The sequence below is a fragment of the Pelmatolapia mariae genome, linkage group LG15 (assembly GCF_036321145.2).
Source record: "Pelmatolapia mariae isolate MD_Pm_ZW linkage group LG15, Pm_UMD_F_2, whole genome shotgun sequence".
Taxonomy (NCBI): Eukaryota; Metazoa; Chordata; class Actinopteri; order Cichliformes; family Cichlidae; genus Pelmatolapia; species Pelmatolapia mariae.
Window position 1 is genome coordinate 39,635,738 of NC_086240.1, and position 22,906 is coordinate 39,658,643.

General features: G+C 40.3%; 2 protein-coding genes across 3 annotated transcripts in view; one reads left to right on the forward strand and one right to left on the reverse strand.

Moving 5' to 3' along the window:
• Positions 1 to 2,323, reverse strand: part of apc2 (APC regulator of WNT signaling pathway 2) — a 42,119-nt gene extending 39,796 nt beyond the window's left edge. The window contains exon 1 of one of the 2 annotated variants that reach the window (XM_063495834.1): positions 2,283 to 2,323. The gene's annotated coding sequence lies outside the window, so the exon portion shown is untranslated. Of the gene's footprint in view, positions 1 to 2,044 lie in introns of both variants that reach the window. The other variant, XM_063495833.1, reaches the window with a different exon arrangement.
• A 5,368-nt stretch (positions 2,324 to 7,691) lies between these two features.
• On the forward strand, positions 7,692 to 21,537 carry LOC134643229 (GTP-binding protein Di-Ras1-like). The gene is made up of 4 exons (XM_063495506.1): positions 7,692 to 7,909; positions 15,303 to 15,487; positions 16,012 to 16,182; positions 16,481 to 21,537. The coding sequence occupies exons 2-4, from the start codon at positions 15,350 to 15,352 to the stop codon at positions 16,769 to 16,771; spliced, it is 600 nt and encodes a 199-aa protein (XP_063351576.1). The 5' UTR covers positions 7,692 to 7,909; positions 15,303 to 15,349; the 3' UTR covers positions 16,772 to 21,537.
• The last annotated feature ends 1,369 nt before the right edge of the window (positions 21,538 to 22,906 follow it).

The window sequence follows — 22,906 nt, forward strand, 5'->3', positions numbered from 1 at the left end:
AGAGATTTATTTGTAAATGTAGAATTAAATCCCGCCAGCAGTTTAATACTCACACAATATGTTTCTTAAGTTTTTGTTTGGTTGTTGTTATTCCTCATTATTCATCCAAAAGTTATAGACCCTCTTAAGCTCTTACCCACTACTGCACTTTGTATGCTTGGGTACGCTTGGACTGATTACCGCATGGGCAAAATGGCCACATACCCAGCACCCTGAAGCCAATGGAAGCCCTTGACAGTACACTGTTGTTGTATTTCAAATATTTGCATAAAGGGATTTTTGTTTGAATGTTTTCTAAATTGAATAATCTAAGGATTATGACACAGGTGTAATATTAACTGTTACGGTGATAGTCGTGGAGCATTCAAGGACTTCCTGAGACACAGAAACATGAGCTGCATCCTCTGACGTACGTGGAGGAAAACAATTCTTAAATGTGGATTATATTTTCCTAACACATACAGGTGAGACTGCTTAACGATGTTTCCATTGTACTGTACATGGTAAATAAAGGACATAACAATAATTTAACAGGACAAAATGTAAGTATTACATGTTGTAATTGTGAGCTACCTCACATTTTCCTCTACAACTCTGTGTGCTTGGTACAGGAAAATACCAGAAACCCTGTTTACAGAGTAGGCAGGTCGGCCTGTGGCAGGTTTGTGTTCAGGCTCGTGATAAACCGTGATCTCCTTTGTCCTTCCAGGGAAATAGATATATACTATTCACTATCTCGATCTGTCTCCTCTTACTTACTGACCTACATCTGCCAAAACAGTATTGTCCCTAACCTTACCTTATTTTTATTCTTTCTATGTGTACATAAAGCTGCAAAAAACGTGGAACAATTACTTCTTCTGATGTTTGAACTTTCATTAGATTTGATGTTTCGGTATCTTATGTTTTTATACTGATTTTATATAATTTGCTATGTGTAACATTAATAAATGTTAAAGGTCGTAAATACAACTCTGATTAAATGTCAGGCCTAAATTCACACGACAGCATTACGGTGCCATGAAAGTACTTTTGCACATTTTTGCATCCCTTTCAGAATTTTTTCCTATATATTTCCTGTGAAATATTTTCCCTGAAATGCAAATCTTTCTTTCAGTTTTATTAAGAAAAATGTCTCTGCTTTCACTCTTCTTTCTAAGGAAAGTTTAGGTGCTTTATTTATCAGAGCCTAGGCCTATTGATGCTCCTCTTTGCCCAATCCAGCTTGTTCAGTAATCCTGGACCCTCCCCTACACCACACAACAGAAAATACAAACCTACAGCAGCTGCACCCTTCATGTTCACCTTCTGCAGGCCTAATCAATGCAATAAATCATTCAGGAGCATGAGCTGCTTTTCTTCACCAATTCACTGATTATGCATGTGCATTAAAAGGAACATACATGAAAAACAACCAACATAAAATTTCGATCTAACAGACATAAAAGCAGAAGCAGAGCAGCTCCAGAGGAACAATCACCACCACGTATTTTCTTAAAATCAGCACATTTCAATCACGATGAAGACAAACAATAAACAGAGAAACACTGAAGAAAGCTGCGACAGCTCCAGCAGAATAAATGAATATTTAACAGAGTGGGGTGATGCATCCTTAACCAGTGAACCCAGTGAAACCAGCGCATACTGGGGGAGACTGCAGGAGACCTTCAAGGCCCAAAATGATCACCCAGCTTAAAAAAACACCTCACAGTAAATTTCCATGTGACTTTCAGCTGAATGAACATCCATAGAGGATTTTCGATTTGATTTTTTTGTTTTTAAGATAAAACAGATATTTTTTCTACAGGACGCTTTCTTGTTTTCGCTGAATCTGACCTCCTTTTTAGCTGCTGCTTCTCTGACGACATCTATGATTCATCAGCTCCTCCATCCTCCTCCATCCATCTGCATGCATGAAGGAGAAAATACAGCCCTCCCTCCCCTTCTCAACCCCATCACCTAATACCCCGCATGAATGATGGATGAAATGAAAACAGGGTGGAGGAAAACAAGCACATCTGAGCGTTAAAAATCCGACTCAAACCTGAAATCTGCGCCGCAGCTTTTAAAATCCGGACACATCAGCCTCCTCCCGTCTGACCTGCGCTCATCAGCGAGCCTCTTTATGTCTTTATCCGCTGCGTTTAGGAAGAGAGCCACATCTAGTCGGACCGAACCGGACCGGGAGAGGACAGGAGGGTCGGTACGGTCGGAAAAAGCCAGATTATAAGGGAATGAGGGGTGAGATGGAAGCGAGAAACCGAGGAGCGGTCGGTCCTTACCTCATGACTCTGAGACTCCGAGCAGAGCTGAAGATCACAGAGAGAAGAGAGAGGGAGGGAGGGGGGGGGGGATGGAGGGAGGAGACAGAGTCGTTGGGGGGGGGGTATGGAAATAAAGAAAGGTTTTATTAAAGACCAATGAATTCAGTACAAAAGCAAATCATCCTTTTATAGTTATCCTCACTGTTTACTCACAAATTAACAGACGTATCAGTCCGAGCGGGACACATATATCACACCTCATTCAATGTGGTTAAAAACAGAGAAAGCTCAGATGATATTCAAATGCACGTGGAATAAAAAATATAAAGTCAAAGCAGTGAGACGGGATCCTTAAATGGTAAATGGCCTGTATTTATATAGCGCTTTTCTAGTCCCTAAGGACCCCAAAGCGCCTTACATATCCAGTCATTCACACACTGGTGATGGCAAGCTACATTGTATCCACAGCTGCCCTGGGGCGCACTGACAGAGGCGAGGCTGCCGGACACTGGCGCCACCGGGCCCTCTGACCACCACCAGTAGGCAACGGGTGAAGTGTCTTGCCCAAGGACACAACGACCGAGACTGTCCGAGCCGGGGCTTGAACCGGTAACCTTCCGATTACAAGGCGAACGCTCAACTCTTGAGCCACGATCGCCCCTGGTAAAGGTAAAGACAAACACATTACATAAAAAAGGAATATCTTTTCATTCACTCGTTTGAATCCCTGTGTTAAAATGTCACAGCTGGCTTCTATATAAGTTTCCACTGTGTAAAGTTTTTGTGCTTTAAAGATTTAGTTTGATTGCTGAGAGGTTTTAGTTGTTTAGTTGATTATTTTTTGTGTTTGCGTCCTCCTGTGTTCTTGTTCTTCAGTGTAGTTTGTCTCTGTTCTTTATAGCTTATCTTTAAGGTTAGTTCCTGTTGTACTTTGGTAGCTTGTTGTCTCAGGTGTCCTCGCCTATTTTTCATTCCCCTTGTGCCTCCCATTCCCAGTCAGTCCTCACTGTATACGTAGTCCTGTCATTCTTTATGTATAGCTGTAGGTTTGCATTTCCTGTGCTCCCTGTTTGCCTGTTCGTTGTGTTTTTTGGACTCTAATCAATTGGCTTTGTGTTTCATGGCTCCTGCATCCTGCCTCCTGTGTCTACAATTATTACACTCCACACACAACTAACGATGGCACTTTAGGGAAATCAATCCAACAGCTGTTGGAAAAAAATACACGTAAGACTGCAGAATTAATCAGCCTATCAACAAGCCAAAATTCACAGTTTAAGGACCAGCAGACTGAAAAACAGCTTTTTTCAGTGCACCATCAGGCTGTTCAATACTTACAATAGACCAATTACATACTCACCACTGTGGAATATTCACCTTATGTGCAATAGCCCCAAACCTAAAACACCTCTGTTATGTCCATTTATTCCACTGCCTACCTATGCCATTATTTGAGCTGCTATCATTAGAATTTTAATCTATGTCATTTATTGTTTTATGTATCATAGAAGAAAATAAAGGATATATATATGTTTATCTTTATATGCACCAAATACAGCAGTGCTTCTAATTTTGATGCATGTATGTTGTTGCTAATAATGACAATAAAACTTAATATATCTTAAACTTTGACAATCCAGCTGGTCAGGAAAAGCTTACTCAGCTTACTTACGCTTTTATTGTTTCAAACATTACACATGTTTTTTTGGTCTTTTTTTTCTTGATATGATTGTTGGTGTTGTTTCTGCATCATTATAATTTACATTACTCCACAGCTATCAGTGTTATTGACCAGTCATGTTGTTGGGATATCAAGACTGGAAAAACATTAAACATTTAACCTAAACCAAAATCTTAAAACTGTAGAAATAACTGTATAATTCAATAATTTACTCAAATGGTATATAACCTACCTTATGGCACTTAAAATATTAGTTTCTAACAGTAACCAAGCAGCAAGTAAAGACATAAATAACATTGAGAAAAAAAGTCAACTATACCTAGAAATAATAAATCAATGCTGACTTTTGTTTTAACACAGGACCCCAGTCTCCCAGGTGGAATGAACCCAGTGATCTACCACAACCTGCTCCTCGCACATCACCTCAGCCGACTTCTGAAAGCGGCTTTAAAGTGTTTCTGTCAGAAACGCCTGAAGGCAAGCAGCTCCTGCTGCAGTCTTTTCCTTCACAGCTGCAGAGCTGTGAAATCACAACAGTGTGATTTGAGAATGTGAGGAACGGGAGGTGCACTGATGCTTCTGCACCAAAATAACAATAATGTTATATGAGAATGTCACACTGTTTATTATAATAATAATTTATTCATAACAAAATAATATTCCTCACATTCATTATGGAGGCTATGTGCTGTGCACAGCATATTTTAATGCAGTACTTGTGATTCATTCTGTTTTTTGTAATGCAACAACAAGAGTAGCTTTAAATTAGAATTAATTAGTCTGTTGTGTTTAATTCACTTTACAGTCAGGAACTGAATCTCTGCCACTTCCTCCTGCATCCTTTTCCTTCTTGTTCAGAGAAATGTTCACATTTGCTTTGATTGTAGACATTATTTAATAAATTATTTTATCAGTTTACATGTGTAATTGTAAAGAGCTGATTTTCTTTAGAAAAATTGCTAAGACTATAGTATTCTTGAAACCTGCCTCTCTCTCTAAACACAAAACCTAAATTTAGCTGCATTCAGGAAATCTCTGATCAAACTGGGCAAAACCTCAAATGCATCAAACCATTTATCAAGAAAAACAATAATTTCCGATTATGAACAACAACAGTCAAAAAACTGATGAATGTTGAAATTCACCTGGCTAAGTTTAGAATAATTATTTAACTGTTATACAGAATGTTTGACAGCCTAATTGCCTTTATTTCAGTATAGTAGACATTGACTCATTACCATCACATAAACGTTAGCTTTGCAGTGCTTCATCTTCTCCGCTAGAGGGAGATAAGTGACCGTGGTTCTATTTTACTTTATCCGGGTCTTTCCAACACATCCAGCATTTTTTTTTAAAAAAATCCATCCTTTCATCCGCAAAAAAGAGAAAAGAAAAGCAGAAGGCTAAGACCACACTTTTTTTTTTTTTAGCAGTCATTATCAGTAAAAAGCGACACAAGTTTAATTTTAGCAATTTAAAAGGCAACACAGTAGCATCCCCTGGCTGCAATATAAATCAGTAATACAGACAATATAAATCAGCTGACTCTGACTTACAAACTGAGGGATACTGCACACTCATCCACCCATCCACCACTTATGCAACTTACCTGGATTTCCCCACCCCAACCCTCCAGCTCTCCTGGCAAACACTGAGGGATTCCCAGCAAGCTGAGCGACATAATCTCTCCAGTGTATCCTGAGTTTTCCCCGGGGTCTCCTCCCAGGGAGAGATGCCTGAAACACCTCACCTAGGAGATGCCCAGATGTCTACTGGGCTCCTTGCAAACCACCAAGCCCCTCACCCCATCTCTAATGGTGAGCGCAGACATCCTTCAGAAGTAACCCGTTTAAAAAAGGTGCACCTATACTTAAATGAATGATTAAATAATACTATGTATTCTTTGACAATAAATGATAGATGAATAATCAGCTGGTTCTCCAATGCTTTATCATCTCATTTATGGATGATCAGGAGGTACAGGTGGGGGGGTTTGCATCAGCATGTGATTGTGAGTAAGTTAGAAACTAATAAATGTGGCTTATAGTATAAAGTGCTTTGAGTGCTCAGTTACAACAGAAAAAAGCTATCAGGAGTAGTACCGATCCATTTACTCCAGCTCCACCATCTTGGACTGCAGCCGGTGGTCTTTTGTTCTCTGCAGCCTTGTAGCGGCAGCAGTTCTCCACCTGCTGGAGGGTCTTATTAGTCAGATCTGGAGCAGATTTCAAACTGTCATCAGCAGCTGCAGTTCAAGACACTGGAGATGGAGTTTGTAAAAGAGGCTTGAGACACATGAGTGATCTTTAGAAATGCCACAACAGTTTAGCCTGCAGTCAGGAAAACACGAGACGAGGAGGACCGGAGCCAAGCTGGTTACTAAAACTTTGAGAAAAAAACTGAAACATTAGGAAATCAGTCACATTGTTGTCTCAGGTAGATAATAAAATTAAAGTAAGTCACAAAATATAATATTGCTCTGCCCAAATATAGTCTATTTGTGGGGAACAGTGGACTTGTTAGTCACCAATAAAGCTTTGTTACACTTCTTGATGGTCCTTTAAGAGTCTAAGTGGGACCATAACTTACAGAGTATCATCATGCTGTGTTCAGTAAGACTTCAAACTAACAATTAAGAGCATGAAGTCATCAGGAAAGCGCTTTCAGCCTCTTCACTTTTCCATGACGCTAAATTTAGATTGAAGCCTGTGATAACTCCAAACACTTACACATAACCATATCAATGAAAACACCAAGATGCAGTCCGCAAACCTGCAAGCAACACATGCTTCATCTGTTATATCAACAGCTCTTTGTCCTCATGCATCACGTGACAATAATCAATGCGATATCGATCACTAACTACTGAAGCCTCAGTGTAACATTACGTAACATTACATTAGTCTGATTTTCATCTATTGTTTTCCTTTTGATGAAAGAAGAATCGAGATAATTGTTTTGAAGTAAAACCAAAACACAAAATGACTTTCTTTGGTACATTTGATCAAACGATCAGGAGTCATACAACCCTAAACAGGTACATTTGATCTCTAACAGGTACACAGGTTATGTTACAGGCAGCCTGAACAGCCAATACTGCGTATTTCTAATGTAACCTGATGTGATTCAAGCGTGATTTTTTGTTAGACTTCTACTGTATCCTATTTATTCTGCTCATTGCATTTTTTCCTGTCGATGACGTGTCTGACTGACGCTAAAGGAGGTGAAGGTGAAGAAAAATGTATTTTTACTTTAGAGGAGGATGAAAAGAAGACTTCCGGTTATTCTCAACCTTCAACCTAAAAGCGCTTAATGATTTGAAAATAGAAGAAAACACAATGAAAGTTATTTATTCACAGAAAGTTTTATAATCTTATTTATTATCGATGATGTGTACGGGTGAGTGTAACGGGGGGAGTGCGGGGATTAAAAATGCTAAAAATGTTCAAATTTGGGCGAGGAGGAAAAGAAGCTTTAATTTATTTACTTTCTCTTCTTTCACAGCAGAACACCTAAAATCTGACGAATGTGCCTTAAAAGGGTTACACAGCCAACTACTGAAGGTAACAATTTAAATCTTTAGCACGTTTTAGTGCTACCCATTTATCCTTGAGAATACAGATTTGGTGTAGCGGATTTGAAGCTTTAAATAATATTGTATGCAGTCTGTAACTTCAGTAAGATCATCCGCAAGAGCCCTTTATTCTGAAAATCCATTCGAACGGAAGTCTTGTCCTGCCAGCGGAGTCGCGGAAGGAGGTGATGGAGGAGGGAGGAGAAGGAGGAGGAGGAAGAGGAGGTCTGGTGTGCGCTGAGCAGCAGCAGCAGGTCTGATGATGGTGATGATGATGGTGTGAGTCAGACAGCCGAGGGTTCAGGCTGCTCACAGCCGCTCAGGAGTAGACAAACCCTGCAAACACACACACACACACAGGGAAAGACGGAGAGGATCCGCGGAGATAAGGTGAGTCCGCAGGCATCACACCCACACCCGCCACTGCGCTGACACTCACACCGGAAAAAAAAACAAACGCACCGTCAGCCGGGGAGGATGTCGGGCAGCATCCGAGGAGCAGAGCTCCACGGCCGGTCTGATTTCACCACCCGGCTCGGTGCTGATTTGACTGTATTCCAACAATCTGTGCGCGCACGCGCATAGGTGTGCACGTTCATATAATGATTATGGACGCGCGTGCCCGACTACGCGCACGCCCGAGGAGCAGTCTTTTACTATTGAGTGCAGTCACACTGATTAACATGATGTGAGGAGGTAATGACACCGAGGAGCTGCAGCTGATTGAGACGGAGAGCAAAGCTGCAGGTCAGTGTGTGTGTGTGTGTGTGTGTGTGTCGTGACAGTGTTTTATAGGCGTGAAATGCCATCACGAGCACAAAAAATAGTACCGTAAAAGCTGCTGTAGTGAAGATGCTTTTTGAGTTTTAACTTAAAGAACAGTCACAGGGTGACGAAATGTGGTGCAAGTCTCAGAAACAGAAGGATCAGCAGCCCAGCCTTATAATATTCAGTGATGGAAGTCACCATCATTGATAAATTGTATTTGATAGTCAGGTAAACTTTAGTTAGCCACCTTTATGGTTAAGAAATAGTGAACTGCATTTAGTAATGATCAGTATGGAGAACACATCATCCAGATTTAGTTCATACTCAGAGTGCATATGTAGGCAGGGAGCAGGCAGTAAATACAGTAGCTTGTTTTAGTGTCTTAACAGCTAATGAAATCATAATCAATACTGTTTACCAATGATTGATGTAACCTTTTTGTGTCATTAGTTTGTGCAAGAAAAATGATTTTGTGAACTATATGTTGCATTATGTGTGATGTCATAGCTAACATGAGAAGTCAACAGTTACACTGAGATGATATTTACACAGATAGTATTTTGATTTTTATTACATGTTAGTTAAACGATTACCAAACTCAGTGAGTCCCAGAATGATTTACTCCTCTTTAGTCAAAGCCGCTGCTGTCTTAGGGATAAACTCAAGTTTTCCTTTAGTGTCGGCGCTGTGACGCACATGTGACGTCATTAGCCATTTCCGGGTCAGATGCTTCTTCAAGTTCCCAAAAGCAAACAGAGTATGAGGCGCCTCTGAGAGTTAGAAAAGGTCTAAAGTCTGACAGCTCCAATAAAATGGTCAGTGTGGCTGTTCTTAAAGGTGTTAAAGTGTCCACAGAAAAGGATTTATGAGGTTTAGTGGAGTTTAGATAACTATCTGGTGTCTGCATGACACTATACTAAATACTACATCTACGCTATAACTTTGGATGTAAGCACAGGAAAAAGAAGTGAACAGCATGCACATCTGGTGGCTTAGAGGGTTGAACCAGTCACATATAGAACCATTGCCAAACGAGTGCAAACACATTAACACAGGTAAGATAAGCATTCGGTTCTTCTCATCATCCCTGATCTGGAGAGAGGAATGCCCTCATATGGCATCGAAAACTTTAGCCAGAAGAACATTTGGGATGAGCCCATGCACAACTGGAGGTTAGTTATTACTATGTTGCTGCATGGTTTGGATATTCGCAGTGAAAAATATTATTCGCAGTTTGCAGTTTGGCAGGAGTCACAAAGAAACACTTCAGACCTCATTGCTCTCGCTTCTCATTCACTTTGAATGAGTTGACGTCACGTGTTTCTGCTCCAGGGTGGCTGTTAGCCAATGACAGGCTCACCTGTGCAGTTCGACATCAAAATGTTGAAGAAGCTGATTTTCAGTCTATCGCTTACAAACAGTTACAGCAACTAGCTGGGATAATGCTAACTGCTGATCAAAGCTTGGCTAACGTGCCTTGTGATAATTAGTTACTCTTGCTATGACGATTGTGCCGGCATAGACCACATTAAACACGAGGAACACCAAACATTAAAGCAAGGCATAGGAAATCTTAGATGGCCTGAGACTGATTCTTCTCTGAAGTGTTCGATTATTTGGCGTTCAGGATGCTGCGTGCTGCCATTAACAGTGCATATAAAAAGCTTTAGAAGTAAGAGAAGTGTCAGCACTGTGTGCCTGAGATGAATGTATGAGGGGTATCCATATCAATATAAAAGGACAAATGTAGCTTCTGGGTCTGAAAATTGAAGCCAACACAGATGTGTTCTTCTTAATGGCCACCGGTGGGCGATGGTTGTGGTCCATGGCAAAAACACACCGATACACCGACTGTGTTGTTTGAAACTTTGGCTTTATTTATTTAATATGATGGATCTTACTCTGGAATGAGCTTTTTGTATTTTTTAATTTAGTCCAGTGTTACGGCCTCTGGCCTCAGGTCAACGGCCAGAGGCCGTAACATCCAGTTATAACATTGATCATCCTCTTATTTATCCTCATATTTAAATGCCAAAAACAAATTAAAATGAAAAAATAAGTAAGTGGAAATGCAGCGAGGACGCCTCCTTAAGAAATGAGCCAGCTGAGGTGGCTCTGAATGGGATGCCTCTTGTATGCCTGCTCAGAGACCTCGGGGACAGATTACAGGATACGCTGAAGTGATTATGCCCTGTGGCTGACTTGGGATTGCCTCAGTATCTCCCTGGAAGACCTGGAGGAGATGGCAGGGGAGAGGAAGATCTCTACTTAGACGGCTGCAACCTCCAGCTGGATAAAGAATAGAAAATGGATCGATTAAAGGCTGGAAACAGAAAAGAAGCAAACTCACATCTGAGAAGCAGGAGCATTTGGATGCTTTTAGAGGAGAATATGTGTTTTTTAAAATCCAATTCTTGATCAAATCCTAAAATTTTGATCTGGCAAGTAGACAGGCACAAGTATTTAGTGACACAAGTAGAAGGAAATAGTACAGTACTGAAATATGAGTTATTTGCATTTTTGTACTCTTCAGCCTGCTGCAAGCTTCCTGTTGGACCGGTGTTCTCGCTTCCCACATGTTCACGCCTTAAAATCACATTTTATCTCAAAAGCTTTCAGTTTACGATTCATTCAGACGTTATTCTCCACAAACATCTCAGAGAGTTAACAGCAACTCCAACTCATCTCCAGGAAGAAGTGGCTTTTAGCATTTCTGAATCACATTCAGCTCTTTGCTGCAGGATATTAAACACTGAGATTTTCAACAGAGTGTGAATGATGTGAGGAGTTCAGCTGGAGGTGTGAAACTGCAGCAACCTCAGTGTAAGTGTGAGTACTTGGATTACTCATGTTGTGGGGACATGAATGAGTTCACACAGTCACATTGTGGTGACGCTTCTCTTTTTAGAGAAGAAATAACATTTCTATACCGCCAGTTGTTACATTTTAGAATGAAGACTTCAAGGTTCTGTTAACTCTTCAGGAAGTGACTGAGTGTTAGTGCGATAAAATGCGTGTGTGAACTTTGTGCTATTTTTTTCAGGTCACACCTTCTTATTTTAGACAGGAGGGAAATTACATAACGTGTTAATAATTTCATGTTTCGGGTTTGTTGTAATCCTTCATTAAATCCCGTGAAGTTTCATTTAAGTCACCAAAGCTATAGAAGAAGTAGACAAAAACTATTAATAGAATGTCTTATATTAACACACAGTAAGGCACAAAAGGGAAAGGTTTGAATGTGGTAAGAAAAAATGGAAAAACAAAAAGAAAGGACCCACAGCTTACTCCCACAGTCAGACATGGTTGTTCAGTTAACCCATGATTCTAAACATGTTGTAGGTGTGGATGTGAGTGTGAACAGCCCTGTAAAGAACTGGCGAGCTGTCCTAGGTGTACCCTGTCTCTTGCCAGACCCCCACCCACCCGATCCTGAATTGGATAAGAGAAATGGATGGATTTAAGGATGGGGAAAAAATAAACAAATACAGAAAAAAGAAAGAAAAAGGACACAATGTGTCACAAGAATCTTAATATATACATTTAATCTCTCTATGTTTGCCAACTCATTCTAAACAGTCAGGAGGTGAGAAACCAAACTTGGCACAGAGTCTGCACACGCCCCCTGTAGGTTCTCATCTATATCAGTTATTATGCTGCTATCATGTCGTCTTATCAACCAACTAGCAATAGGCTAAAATGGACTGTTTTTAGCATTTACACACCTATAATAGCTAAAAAAAGAATGCTATCATTTTAATTTCACAACACTAACATTCATATAACTCTGCAATATCTAAATAATACATGATATATTATAATATTGTCATGTTGCCTAGCAACCATCTAGCAACAGGCTTGAATTCATGAAAGGTGACACCCTATAGCAGCCAACAGCATGAACAGGCTAAACAATACTGCTAACAATACTACAAAAAATAGCATTAATTCTATTCTAAAATGTTGATATAATGTTAATATTACTCATTTCATTAAAATTTCTGTAAAAATTTAAAGTTACTGGGTAAGGTTGTGGTTTAGGTTAAAATTCACCCCTTCAAACCAGTAACTCAGCTTGTTTAAAATTTATGGAGTGAAACTAACAGACCAATCTCACACTGTGTTCACATTGTGCCTGACTGAGCGATGCAAGTGGCTTTGATAAAACTGCATTTTTTACACGGCCTGATACAAACTCAACTCTAGCTCGACACCACGAAAAGAGGGAGGCTCCACCTTGAGTCTTTTTTCAACTGTTACATTTTGAAAGTTAAATATTTATTGAGTTAAATTCTTAAAGAGGCAGGCCACTAAAGCAGCAAAGTAATATTTCAAAAATCCCGAGGCATCTGTAGAAACTTCCTAGCTGGATGATATGCTGGCTGGATATAAGCTCCTCAGTGCACCCGAGGGCCTCCTGATCCGATCCCTCAACCACCTCAGCGACTTCCTTTTTAGCGGCTCTAGGCTGAGCAAAATAACAGTTTGGAGCATGAAGTGGGCAAGTCCCAGTCTAAACTTAGCTCAAGGGCAGTTCAATGAAAATCACTATCATTTTGAGTAAAGAGTGTTTTTTTCCTCATACCTTAGAGGGTTACCTTAGCAGCTGGAGCTTGGAGTGAGAAAGAATCGACTTTTTTCTGCTGGAGAACAATGGCCTTAGACTGAAAGAGCTGACTTTCATCAGTGCATGCTGTCATTTGTGTTCATCTGCAAAAACGGACACACCTCAACTTTGCCCTGAGATCCTCTCCATGACTATGACAAAACAGGATGACGGATTATGAACGAGGCTGTGGATAGAGTTTTGTGTTCATTGTGTGTTGGCCCATCAGAGGGCGTAATCCACCAAATAACTTGACATTTGCCTGTTATAGAAGATTTTTCTTTATCAGTCCGATCGATTGGCGAGCTGAGCAGAGTGGAATGATCTTTTTAAGCACAACTTATATGATAAAAATAATTTTTATCGTTCTTGCTTCGTCTCCATTTAAAGCAGGCCTGCACTGTCAGTAGCAATGACAGTAATAATTAGAATAATGAAATTCATATCCTGGTCTCACATTGGTCTGGTTTTTTTTAGATTCTGTGTCTGCAGCTCTGATGCTGCTGCTTTAGTTGGAGGTGTTTTCCCTGCTGCCTGCCTCCGCGCAGGAAGTGACATCAAGTGATGTGGGCAGGCAGGTTACCTTGACAACAGCCCTGCTGGTGCCGATGACATGTTTGCTCTCCTCTCTCAGTGCCGTCACCACGGCGACTGGAAAACACTCTCTCTCTCTTTATCACACACACACACACACACACACACACACACACACACACACACACACACACACACACACACACACACACACACACACACACACAGTACATTGAGATGCTGCCATGGTTATATCCAGAAGCACAATGGAAGCTATCATGAGGCAGGTGTATGTGTGATGCTCGTCATGCTGATGGATTAACGAGGTGGTGATTGGCTGGTGGTCTGAATCTGTGGCAGAGATAAGGAGGTGGTGACGTTGGTGAGGAGGAGAAGGAGCTCCCTTTAGAATCGCTGTTGTCTTTCCTTCTCTGGGGTTTGTTTTCAGCTCTCCTCTTTAACGACATGGAAAAGTATAATCTGTGCCCGTTAGTCATTCTGAAGGGGTGGAGGGAGGCTCACAGCCTGGAAATCCCTAAGGCCTTTGCTCCAGTTTTTAAATTCATTTTCGTTTATCATATCTGTGAAAAAGGTAAGAGAGTTCATGGAGACATACTCTTAAAAGAGAACTAACCATAGTCAGTGTCTCTCTGTGGGTCTGTACTTAAATTTGCCTGTATGTATTTGTACTGTTTCAAGTGATTAAACCAATAATGAAAGTAAGTACTTTCATTATTTAAAGAAAAACCAAAAAGAAAAATGCTACATTTTTCAGTCATTTCAATGATTTTTCAATAATTTAAAGTCCGGTCACTGTACCTGATCATTTTTGTTTTTTCTTTGTGAACTCGCGTAACAGTTACCTCTGAAGTATTTAAACATAAAAAGGGACCTAACTTAAGGGATGACAACTTAGCAAAGGACCAGTTTTAATTGTCTTTTTAGGCACTTGGTTATTACCAGCATGTCACAAAAACACATCATTTGTTTCAAATTCTTCAGTTAGAAAGGAATACAATAGAGTAGAATAGCCCTTTATTGTCACTGTATATATACAATGAAAGTGTTGAATCTCTGAATGCAAAAGGTAACACAATTTGATGTAAGATAGTAGTTTTGCACCAGCTAAGTGATTCTGAGGGCTTTTAGCTAAAACTTGCCATGTCTTGGCATTTTTTGTCAGTCTTGTGTTGTGAACAAAAATAGTTGAAAATTGGACAAAATTGGCCTGAAAAACTATCTACAGCCAATGAACAGTATCCAAAAGTCCTGTCCTTAAGAAATAGGAAAAAAGCAGCTAAGACCTGACACAGGACATGACAGACGCATCTGACCCTCGATCCATCGACTGTTCGCCAAAGATTCATCAGATATGGTCTCTGTGGAAGTCTGGCTGTCAACGAGACACCGTTAAAGAGGTGAAACAGGAAGAAAAGGCCGAGGTATACCAAATTACACAAGACTGGACTGAAAACAAGTTGTATAGAGTGATGAATCTAAATTTGAATTCATTGGCCATCAAATAACTGTTGACAGGCACGTGTAAAACACGGTGTGGGTGAGCTATAAGGTGTAAAGCTTTAACAAAACTAAATAAAGTGTTCTTATAAAGGTGAGATGAGCTACACGAGGCGCAAGCAAAGCTGGGCTGGGCTTTTTATTATCTTGTACCTTAGGTGAACCTGGAAGGTGCTCTGCTACCTTCATGGACACCTAGGAAAACAGAGTAGTTGTCCACACTTCACTTTTAGCCCCACACTTCAAATGAATGCAATGTTTAAGGTGATATAATGTGCAGGACATCATTTTGACCCTTTCTTTTTGAGCCAGTCGTATTAAATAATCCAGCTCATGTTCTTTTCCTGTCTTCTTTAGCTTACAGATCGTAGAGCCAGAGAAGCAGGTGAACTGCAGTTCCCAGAATGCCAGAGCAGAGTAATGACTATCGGGTGGTGGTGTTCGGTGCCGGCGGGGTGGGGAAGAGCTCGCTGGTGCTTCGGTTCGTGAAAGGCACCTTCAGAGACACCTACATCCCCACAGTCGAGGACACCTACAGACAGGTGGGGCTCTTGAACATCTTCACGCATGATAGGAAAGTTTGGCTGTAAAAGATTCTGATACCATGAATGAAATGTGCATACATTTAAGGTTTCTGCAATTAATAACACAGAGTGAGTAAATGAGCCCCAACCATGCCATAGGTTTGCCAAACATCACCCACATCGTTTAGTGTTATTTGGGCTCTATTCAGTCTTCACAGCAAACTATTAAGTGCACCAGATCTTGACCAAAATTGGCTCAAGTTTGATGTAGAATATTTTTGCTGTATTTGGCTTAGAACCATTTTATGAGTTATCATAAGGCCATCAGCACTGATTCATTGCTATCTGGGGCATCTCAGATAAGTAGTAGAAAAAGCTGGTTGGCTGAAGCAGTTAAAAAGAAACTGACACTTGCGTCTGGATAATGTTTCCTCCCACACTGCAGTAACAGAAATGTGTAAACAAGATCTCTGACTTAAAACCCTCCTATCAAATCTGCTGTCACTGTTAATACCTGACATCAGTGCCTGTCATCCCTGCAGGTGATCAGCTGTGATAAGAGCGTCTGCACGCTGGAGATTACTGACACAACAGGAAGTCACCAGTTTCCCGCCATGCAGCGTCTGTCTATCTCCAGAGGCCATGCCTTCATCCTAGTGTACTCCATCACCAGCCGCCAGTCACTGGAGGAGCTCAAACCCATCTATCAACAGGTCACACTCTCCAGATTAATTGCACCACTGCACATTAAGCTCACAAAAATCTTTCAGAAACTTTGGTTTTCCAACGCCATTGTTATCACAGATGTTGAAGCACACACCAAACACACAACTCCACAGATGATACCGTCAGTCTTGGTGTACAGTTATGATCCCATTGGTGGTGCAGAAACAAAGTGAAAAATGCCTCAGTGGTATGCAGTTCACTGCAGAAGTCATGCTCAGGACTGACAGCTTCATCTTTGATGACCTAATGTTTAGTCCTAACTGATGTTATCTCATGCCCATTTAGGTTTTGGCCATTAAAGGCAGCGTGGAATCCATTCCCATCATGCTTGTGGGCAACAAAAGCGATGAAACGGCTCAGCGTGAGGTGGAGATGAAGGAAGGTGAGGCTCAGGCGGCTGCCTGGAAGTGTGCCTTCATGGAGACGTCGGCCAAGACGAACACCAACGTCAAGGAACTGTTCCAGGAGTTGCTGGCCCTAGAGAAGAAGCGGGACATGAGCCTGAGCATCGACGGGAAACGGTCGGGAAAACAGAAACGAGCTGACAAGCTGAAGGGAAAGTGCAGTGTCATGTAGAGCAGCTGGCAGCTGCAGAGGACTCACTGCAAAGGACTCACAGACTTTAGAGTCTGTCTGAATGCTAGAGCCCAAATGAACAAAATGACTAATAACTTAGAATGGAATCTGGAATATTTGAATATTTATATCAAGACCTCGGACCTGACATGGATTGTGTATATGGTCTAAAGTATTTGTAAAAAAAACAAACAAAAAAACTTTTTACACACCAAACTAACTCCTGCCACTATTAACAATTACATGAAAGAGTAAGGAATACTTCACTAATGTCATTGTAAATGTTGAGCCAAAAATCAGTCCGATTATGGTTACGCTCGAGTTTGTTCCAGCAGTTCCTACAGGACCAACCCAGCTGGTCCTGACAGCTTTATTTTGAAGATGAGCTTATTTTCAGCTCATTATGTTTCTGGGACTCGACAAAATTAGACTTGCATGATTCTTAGTTCACAGAAACTCCTTCCTTATTGTATACTGGCCCTTTATAGAGCCCCTCAGTTCTGTCTAAAACCAGCTCTCTCATCCATGGTTTATAAAGGTCCCTTTCTCTCCGAGTCCTTTGTGTGAATTGGCCCACTGTTGGAAGCCTGCCGAGGGGCAGCATGCAATGCTTGTGTGCAGATGACTGTGTAAACAAAAAGAAAACAGTTAAAACCCAAACACACACACAGACAACAACCTAGAGTGGACTTAAAGGACTATAGCCTTCATAGGGTCACCTGTGCAGCCAGGTGAGCTATAGTGGTACCCTGGATATCAATTAATTTAACACAACCTCCTACAACACAAGATGGTACATCTCAAGGAGTTTATCCCAATAAATACATGTTCAAATGTTTATGTAACAAAGTAAGAAAAAGCAGAGTAGTTCCTGTGTAAGATTTTATTTTTCGGCATGCTGCTTAAAATAGTGGAAATAAAACCACCGCAGCAGGCTTCACACTTAAGCTAAGTTTAAGTACACAACCAGAAAGCACTAGTTTTTAAAATCTAACAGTTATTAACTATTAACCATTAGCTCACAAGAATGATGAAACTCTTTTGGCCTGCTTTCACTTGTCCCCTCTTGACATTCTAGCAACATGCAATGATGAGCAAGAAACCCAGGAACTGGATGGAACATGTTAGCATGCTAAATCTGATGTTGCAGAATATAAACTCAGTGATACTACATTTACTTCAGTCATCTGTATGACATGCTCAACACTAGTATTTGGGGCTGTCAGGTTTGCTAAAACATGCTAGCATGCTAATATATTAGGCACTTAGCTTCCCAAAAAGAACATTTGCGGCTGCTTGCTGCCCCCTAGTGGCAGAGGGGAGCATGGTTTTACGTTTTTGAAATCCTGTGGCACTCTTGATTGGCTGCCTCAGGACTATTCATCACACATATACCAGACATTTACTCCTGCAGATAGGGCAGAAAAATAATTAAATAATCCTTTATCTAAGAAGTCTAACTGCTTTTCTATTGTGATTCCCTCCTTGGTGGTCGTGGCTGTTTTTTTATCTTGGAGCTCAGCTTCCTGCTGTCATTAGATCTTCAACATGCAAGCTAACAGTGTTTAGCCTCTGAACTCTCAGCTGACGGACTGCAGTGGAAACAGCAGATGATTTCACCTTAACTCAGCAGGAAACTACAAAATGGCTTCAGTGATTTTCCAACTGGCCTTTTGCACTGTTTTCATTTTCATCAAACATACTGAAAACAAAACATTGTTAGCATTAGCAGGGAGGTGCAGGGAAGCATGCAGCTACTGTACAACTGATTTAAAGGAACAGTCCAAAATATCTGGAAGCACCTTTTGTAGTGGTTCATCTCTGCGTGTCCAATACAGAGGTGGAGTCAGGACGTGTTTAGTCTAGCTTAGCACAAGGACTGGAAGCAGCAGGGGAAACTTCCAGCAAACCTAAGATAATGAACTGTGCTGTCTTATGCTTATGCAATGCTAACTCACTATCTGTTAGTGTTGATAGTTTTTAGATGCTTTTTATTAATTAATTCCAAAGCTACTTTTGTGGTTCTTAAAAGATCAGTTATTTTCACACACCAGGGTCAGGACAGAGAGGCAAACATTATTAAAACAGGTCCACTCTGCTAGTTTCTAGCTCTATATTTTTATTGTGAGCCTCAGTTTCACAGTTCACAGTGATCGTTATTGATCACGGGCCTTGGTGCCATTCCTCAGTTAATCGTCCGTCTCAAATAAGCTGTTTTAGCTCCTTCCCCTTCAATGTAACTTTCCTCTGATTGGCTGCCCCTGACTTTGGATGCTTTTAAATAATTAATATACGTTACTATTAACATGAAAAGGAAACAGTCATTTCTCTACCAAGGACAGGGTTACATCTTTTACCATCTTACAGTGCAGGATTTTCCCAGGTCTTTTTAGACAGTACTCACGGCCACTGATCAGTGGTCATGACAGTTTACATATTAATAAAAAGAAACTGACCTCAAAGCTCAGGTTAGTCAGTAATGCTAATTTTGGTCATTATTCAAATAGGAAACCTGCAGTCAGCTTAGACTGAGAAAGTCACTTGGCTGAGTGGCAAAACTGAAAAAGGACTGGGTGACATCCACATCTGCAGGAAAGGCTTCTTGTGATATTTTTCTCAGTACAGTTCTCCATTCTGAGAGAGTAAGACCATAAGACTCAAATATTGTTATTTTCACTGTGGCAGAAACTGTGAAACAGTTGTCTGAGTACATCAAACAGGAGCTTCGCATAAATATGTGCACATAGCTGCACTGTCTGAGCTTGTGAGATGCATCTCTGCCGTCATTTCGCTCCGGGGTCTGACTATGAGATCTGACTCACTCCTATATATAATATCAAAAGTTTGTGCTGCCTCTTGATATTCCCATGAAAGTAATGTCACATCTAAGGAACAAGAAGTCCTTTTCCAAAGCTGAGAATCTGTTTTACAAAATTTACCAGCGTGTTAAAGCTAAAATATCACAGTAACTAATTCTTCTTTTAAGCTGACTTCATGTTAACTGACTGTCCTGAAAAAGAATCAAACTAAGCAAACATTTTATTTAAAATAACCAGAAACATGTGAGACGTGTCTCGATCAGCCATGTCACTGGACCTGTTATAGTGTACCAAACTCCAAAATTTGCATGCCACACCCCTTTTGCCACTCAAATTTTCACATTTTCACCTTAGTTTCTTGCTAGTACTCAAGGTACTTTTTACATTATTTTGTGGTTCAGAATCCAACACACAGATGCAGGAGACAGAACCACAGGTCGTCTGAGTAACTCCTGAACCACCGTAAACAACATTATTTTTGAGTGTGCCATAGAGGAGCTTTGTGTAACCAGTGAGAACTATAAGAGTTCGATTCAGGAGATGTGACTGAAACAGTATTACTGGTACTACTATACTGACACCCCTTTTAGCAAATTAATATAAAAACCCGATGGGTTCAGACTTCTTCCACATAGTCAAACGTTTATAATTTTACACTAACATCATTCAGAAAGGCATGTGTAGTTTACTAGTTTAGCCCCCATCGTGGGATTTTGAGTGATTGCTTTTATTATTATAAAAATACTATTAATTTAAGAATGAATATTTGAAGTTTGATACTTGTATCCACCTGTGAAAGACGTTTTATGCTGCATGATTGTAACATAGTTCTAATATTCATTTTAGACACTATACTTTGGAACTATTATGGTTACTCGTAATAAACATTTTAGGATGAAAACTTTTAAAACCACACGTTAAACGTATCCAAGTAGCCTTTCTAATAATTACAGCTTTTGCCCATAACAAATCAGCCTGTTTAAAAATCACATCTCTCTCTGAACGTTATGGCAGTCATACTGGCGCATCATTGCAATGACCAGCCGTGACCAGTACAACATCTGTTTGTACATATTTGTGCTATTTGTGCTACTTTTAAACAAACACTATTTTTGCCTGAACAAAATCCAGGCTAACATGGTGAAAGCAGGTGTAGCTGCTATAGCAGGACATTAGAGACACAGCTCGGTGGAGCTATGCTAATTCCTTTCATGTATTTCTGTGTTCATACTAGTTCCCAAACAGTCCGGATTATTAACACTGAGCAGGGCAGGGAACATGAAAACGCTAGTGTTGGACTGATTTTATGGGAATCCTCGTTTCCCCACATTGCTGATCCACAGTGGGAGCTAAACTGGAATTTTCCGTACCTTGTGCTGAGCTAGCCTTTATATTTAATACTCTTAAAGACCTCAGATATGTATTTTCTCATCACACCAACAGGATTTCTAAATGTTGGGCTGTTCCTTTACCTGGCAGGAAAGCTGACCGTGCTTCGGCGTTGTACATTCGAAATGCCTTTCCTTCCATTTTACTTGACAATTTATAATCTGAAAATAAGTGAGCTTAAAAACTTTACGAAGCACAAACACTAGAACACGTTAGACGAGCTCATGTTATGTACACGTCAGCTTTGTATTTAATTTCACTGTATAAAGCTTTTCATCATGCTGTGTTCTTGAAATGTCACCATGCCTCACTGTTAGCTGTATTCAGCTTTAGCAATATCAGAAACGGCTGCACTTTGTACGTGGGCAGTAGAAATAACTCTCAGCAGTTTATTGATGCCAATAAATTCTTTTATCAGCAAATTCATGATCTTATCATTCCACTGCTGCATGTACGTTTTCAAGTTAACTGAGTTAACCTGAACACAAGATGCTTTCATTTGTATTTTCTCAACATGAATGACACTCACAAACTATAAATTAATAAAAAGGATATATATTGCACTCCAAAGAATCCTGAATACAGATTATTTTTAATGGTAAAGATGGGAGCAGTCCCTCCCCCTGCTCCCACAGAGCCAATAAAAGAGCTGAAACAAAACATCTGAACCAGCTGATACAAATTTGATATTGACAGCAGTTTGTGTGGTGGCACGGATCTGATTGTTATCATAGTGAAGGTATAGATACGTGTATATACTAAAACAACTGTATTGAACTACTTTACTGACCTGGGCTTATGCCCCACTTTATGGAGCCATGCTTTATAATCCTGCAACATTGTTCTGTTAATGTTTACATTAGCAAGTGCTACCTACAAAATAGCGCTTAAAGTCACAACATGGAAATAGAAATGCCATATGACGGCGTGGCTGTAGCTCAGGTGGTAGAGCAGGTCACCTACTAAAGGTCAGTAGTTTGATCCTAGTCTGCTCGAGTCTGCATGCCAAATATCCTAACCCCAGGCTGCTCTCCGATGCATCCATCGGAGTGTGAATGTGTATGAATGTTAGTTAGATAGCACTAAAAACTTGTGCTTGTGCGATTGGGTGAATGAACGAGTTGTGTAAAGCACTCTGAGTGCTCAGAGTACAAAGTGCTATATAAGAACCAGTCCATATGTTTAGCTTCTTGCCAACAATGTGAGCAGTAGTTATATTTTCTTACCTATGCTATATCTCAAATTGCATCCATCAGTAAAAATGAGTCAGTGGTTTGTACACTTGTACTTGCATGAATTTAAAAGAGTGTTGTGCAGTTTTTGGAAATAAACTATAAAGAAAATATTTTTTCTGCAGTAAAGACAAGAACACATACACAACAGTACCCCATACATGTAATGTCAGTACCTTAGAAAAAAAGAATAAAAGGAAATAAAGCTATCACTGGCATCAGCATCAGTGCCGATGATGGCCTAACGATTGAAGACTGATTGGAAACTAGTTGCTGATTGGTTATGATCACTGAGAAGTGTGAAAAGTGTACGACGAAATACTTAAAACAGTCACATTTAACAGCTGTTTACTTCCGGTCTTCGGTGCCTTTTAAGGACCCAGTCTAAGCAGACCAGGTAGGCCAAGTCCTGTGAAGGATGGATTTTGACCCAGAGTCCACACAGCAACACAGCGACTGGAGGGCACAGAAAATCAATATTTGTTGGTAACTTCAAGCAGCCCCCCCCCCCCCCCCCCCCACATAGCTTTCAAGTGATGCCTTGCATTTAAAAAAAATACTTTTAGACATTTTATTATGATATAGTTCTTGGACAAAACATTTTCTTTTTCACATATTATTATGTCTATTATTATGACATCACAGGGACATTATTCTTGTATTTAAGTTGTGTAAACTGAAAAATATTCAAGGCT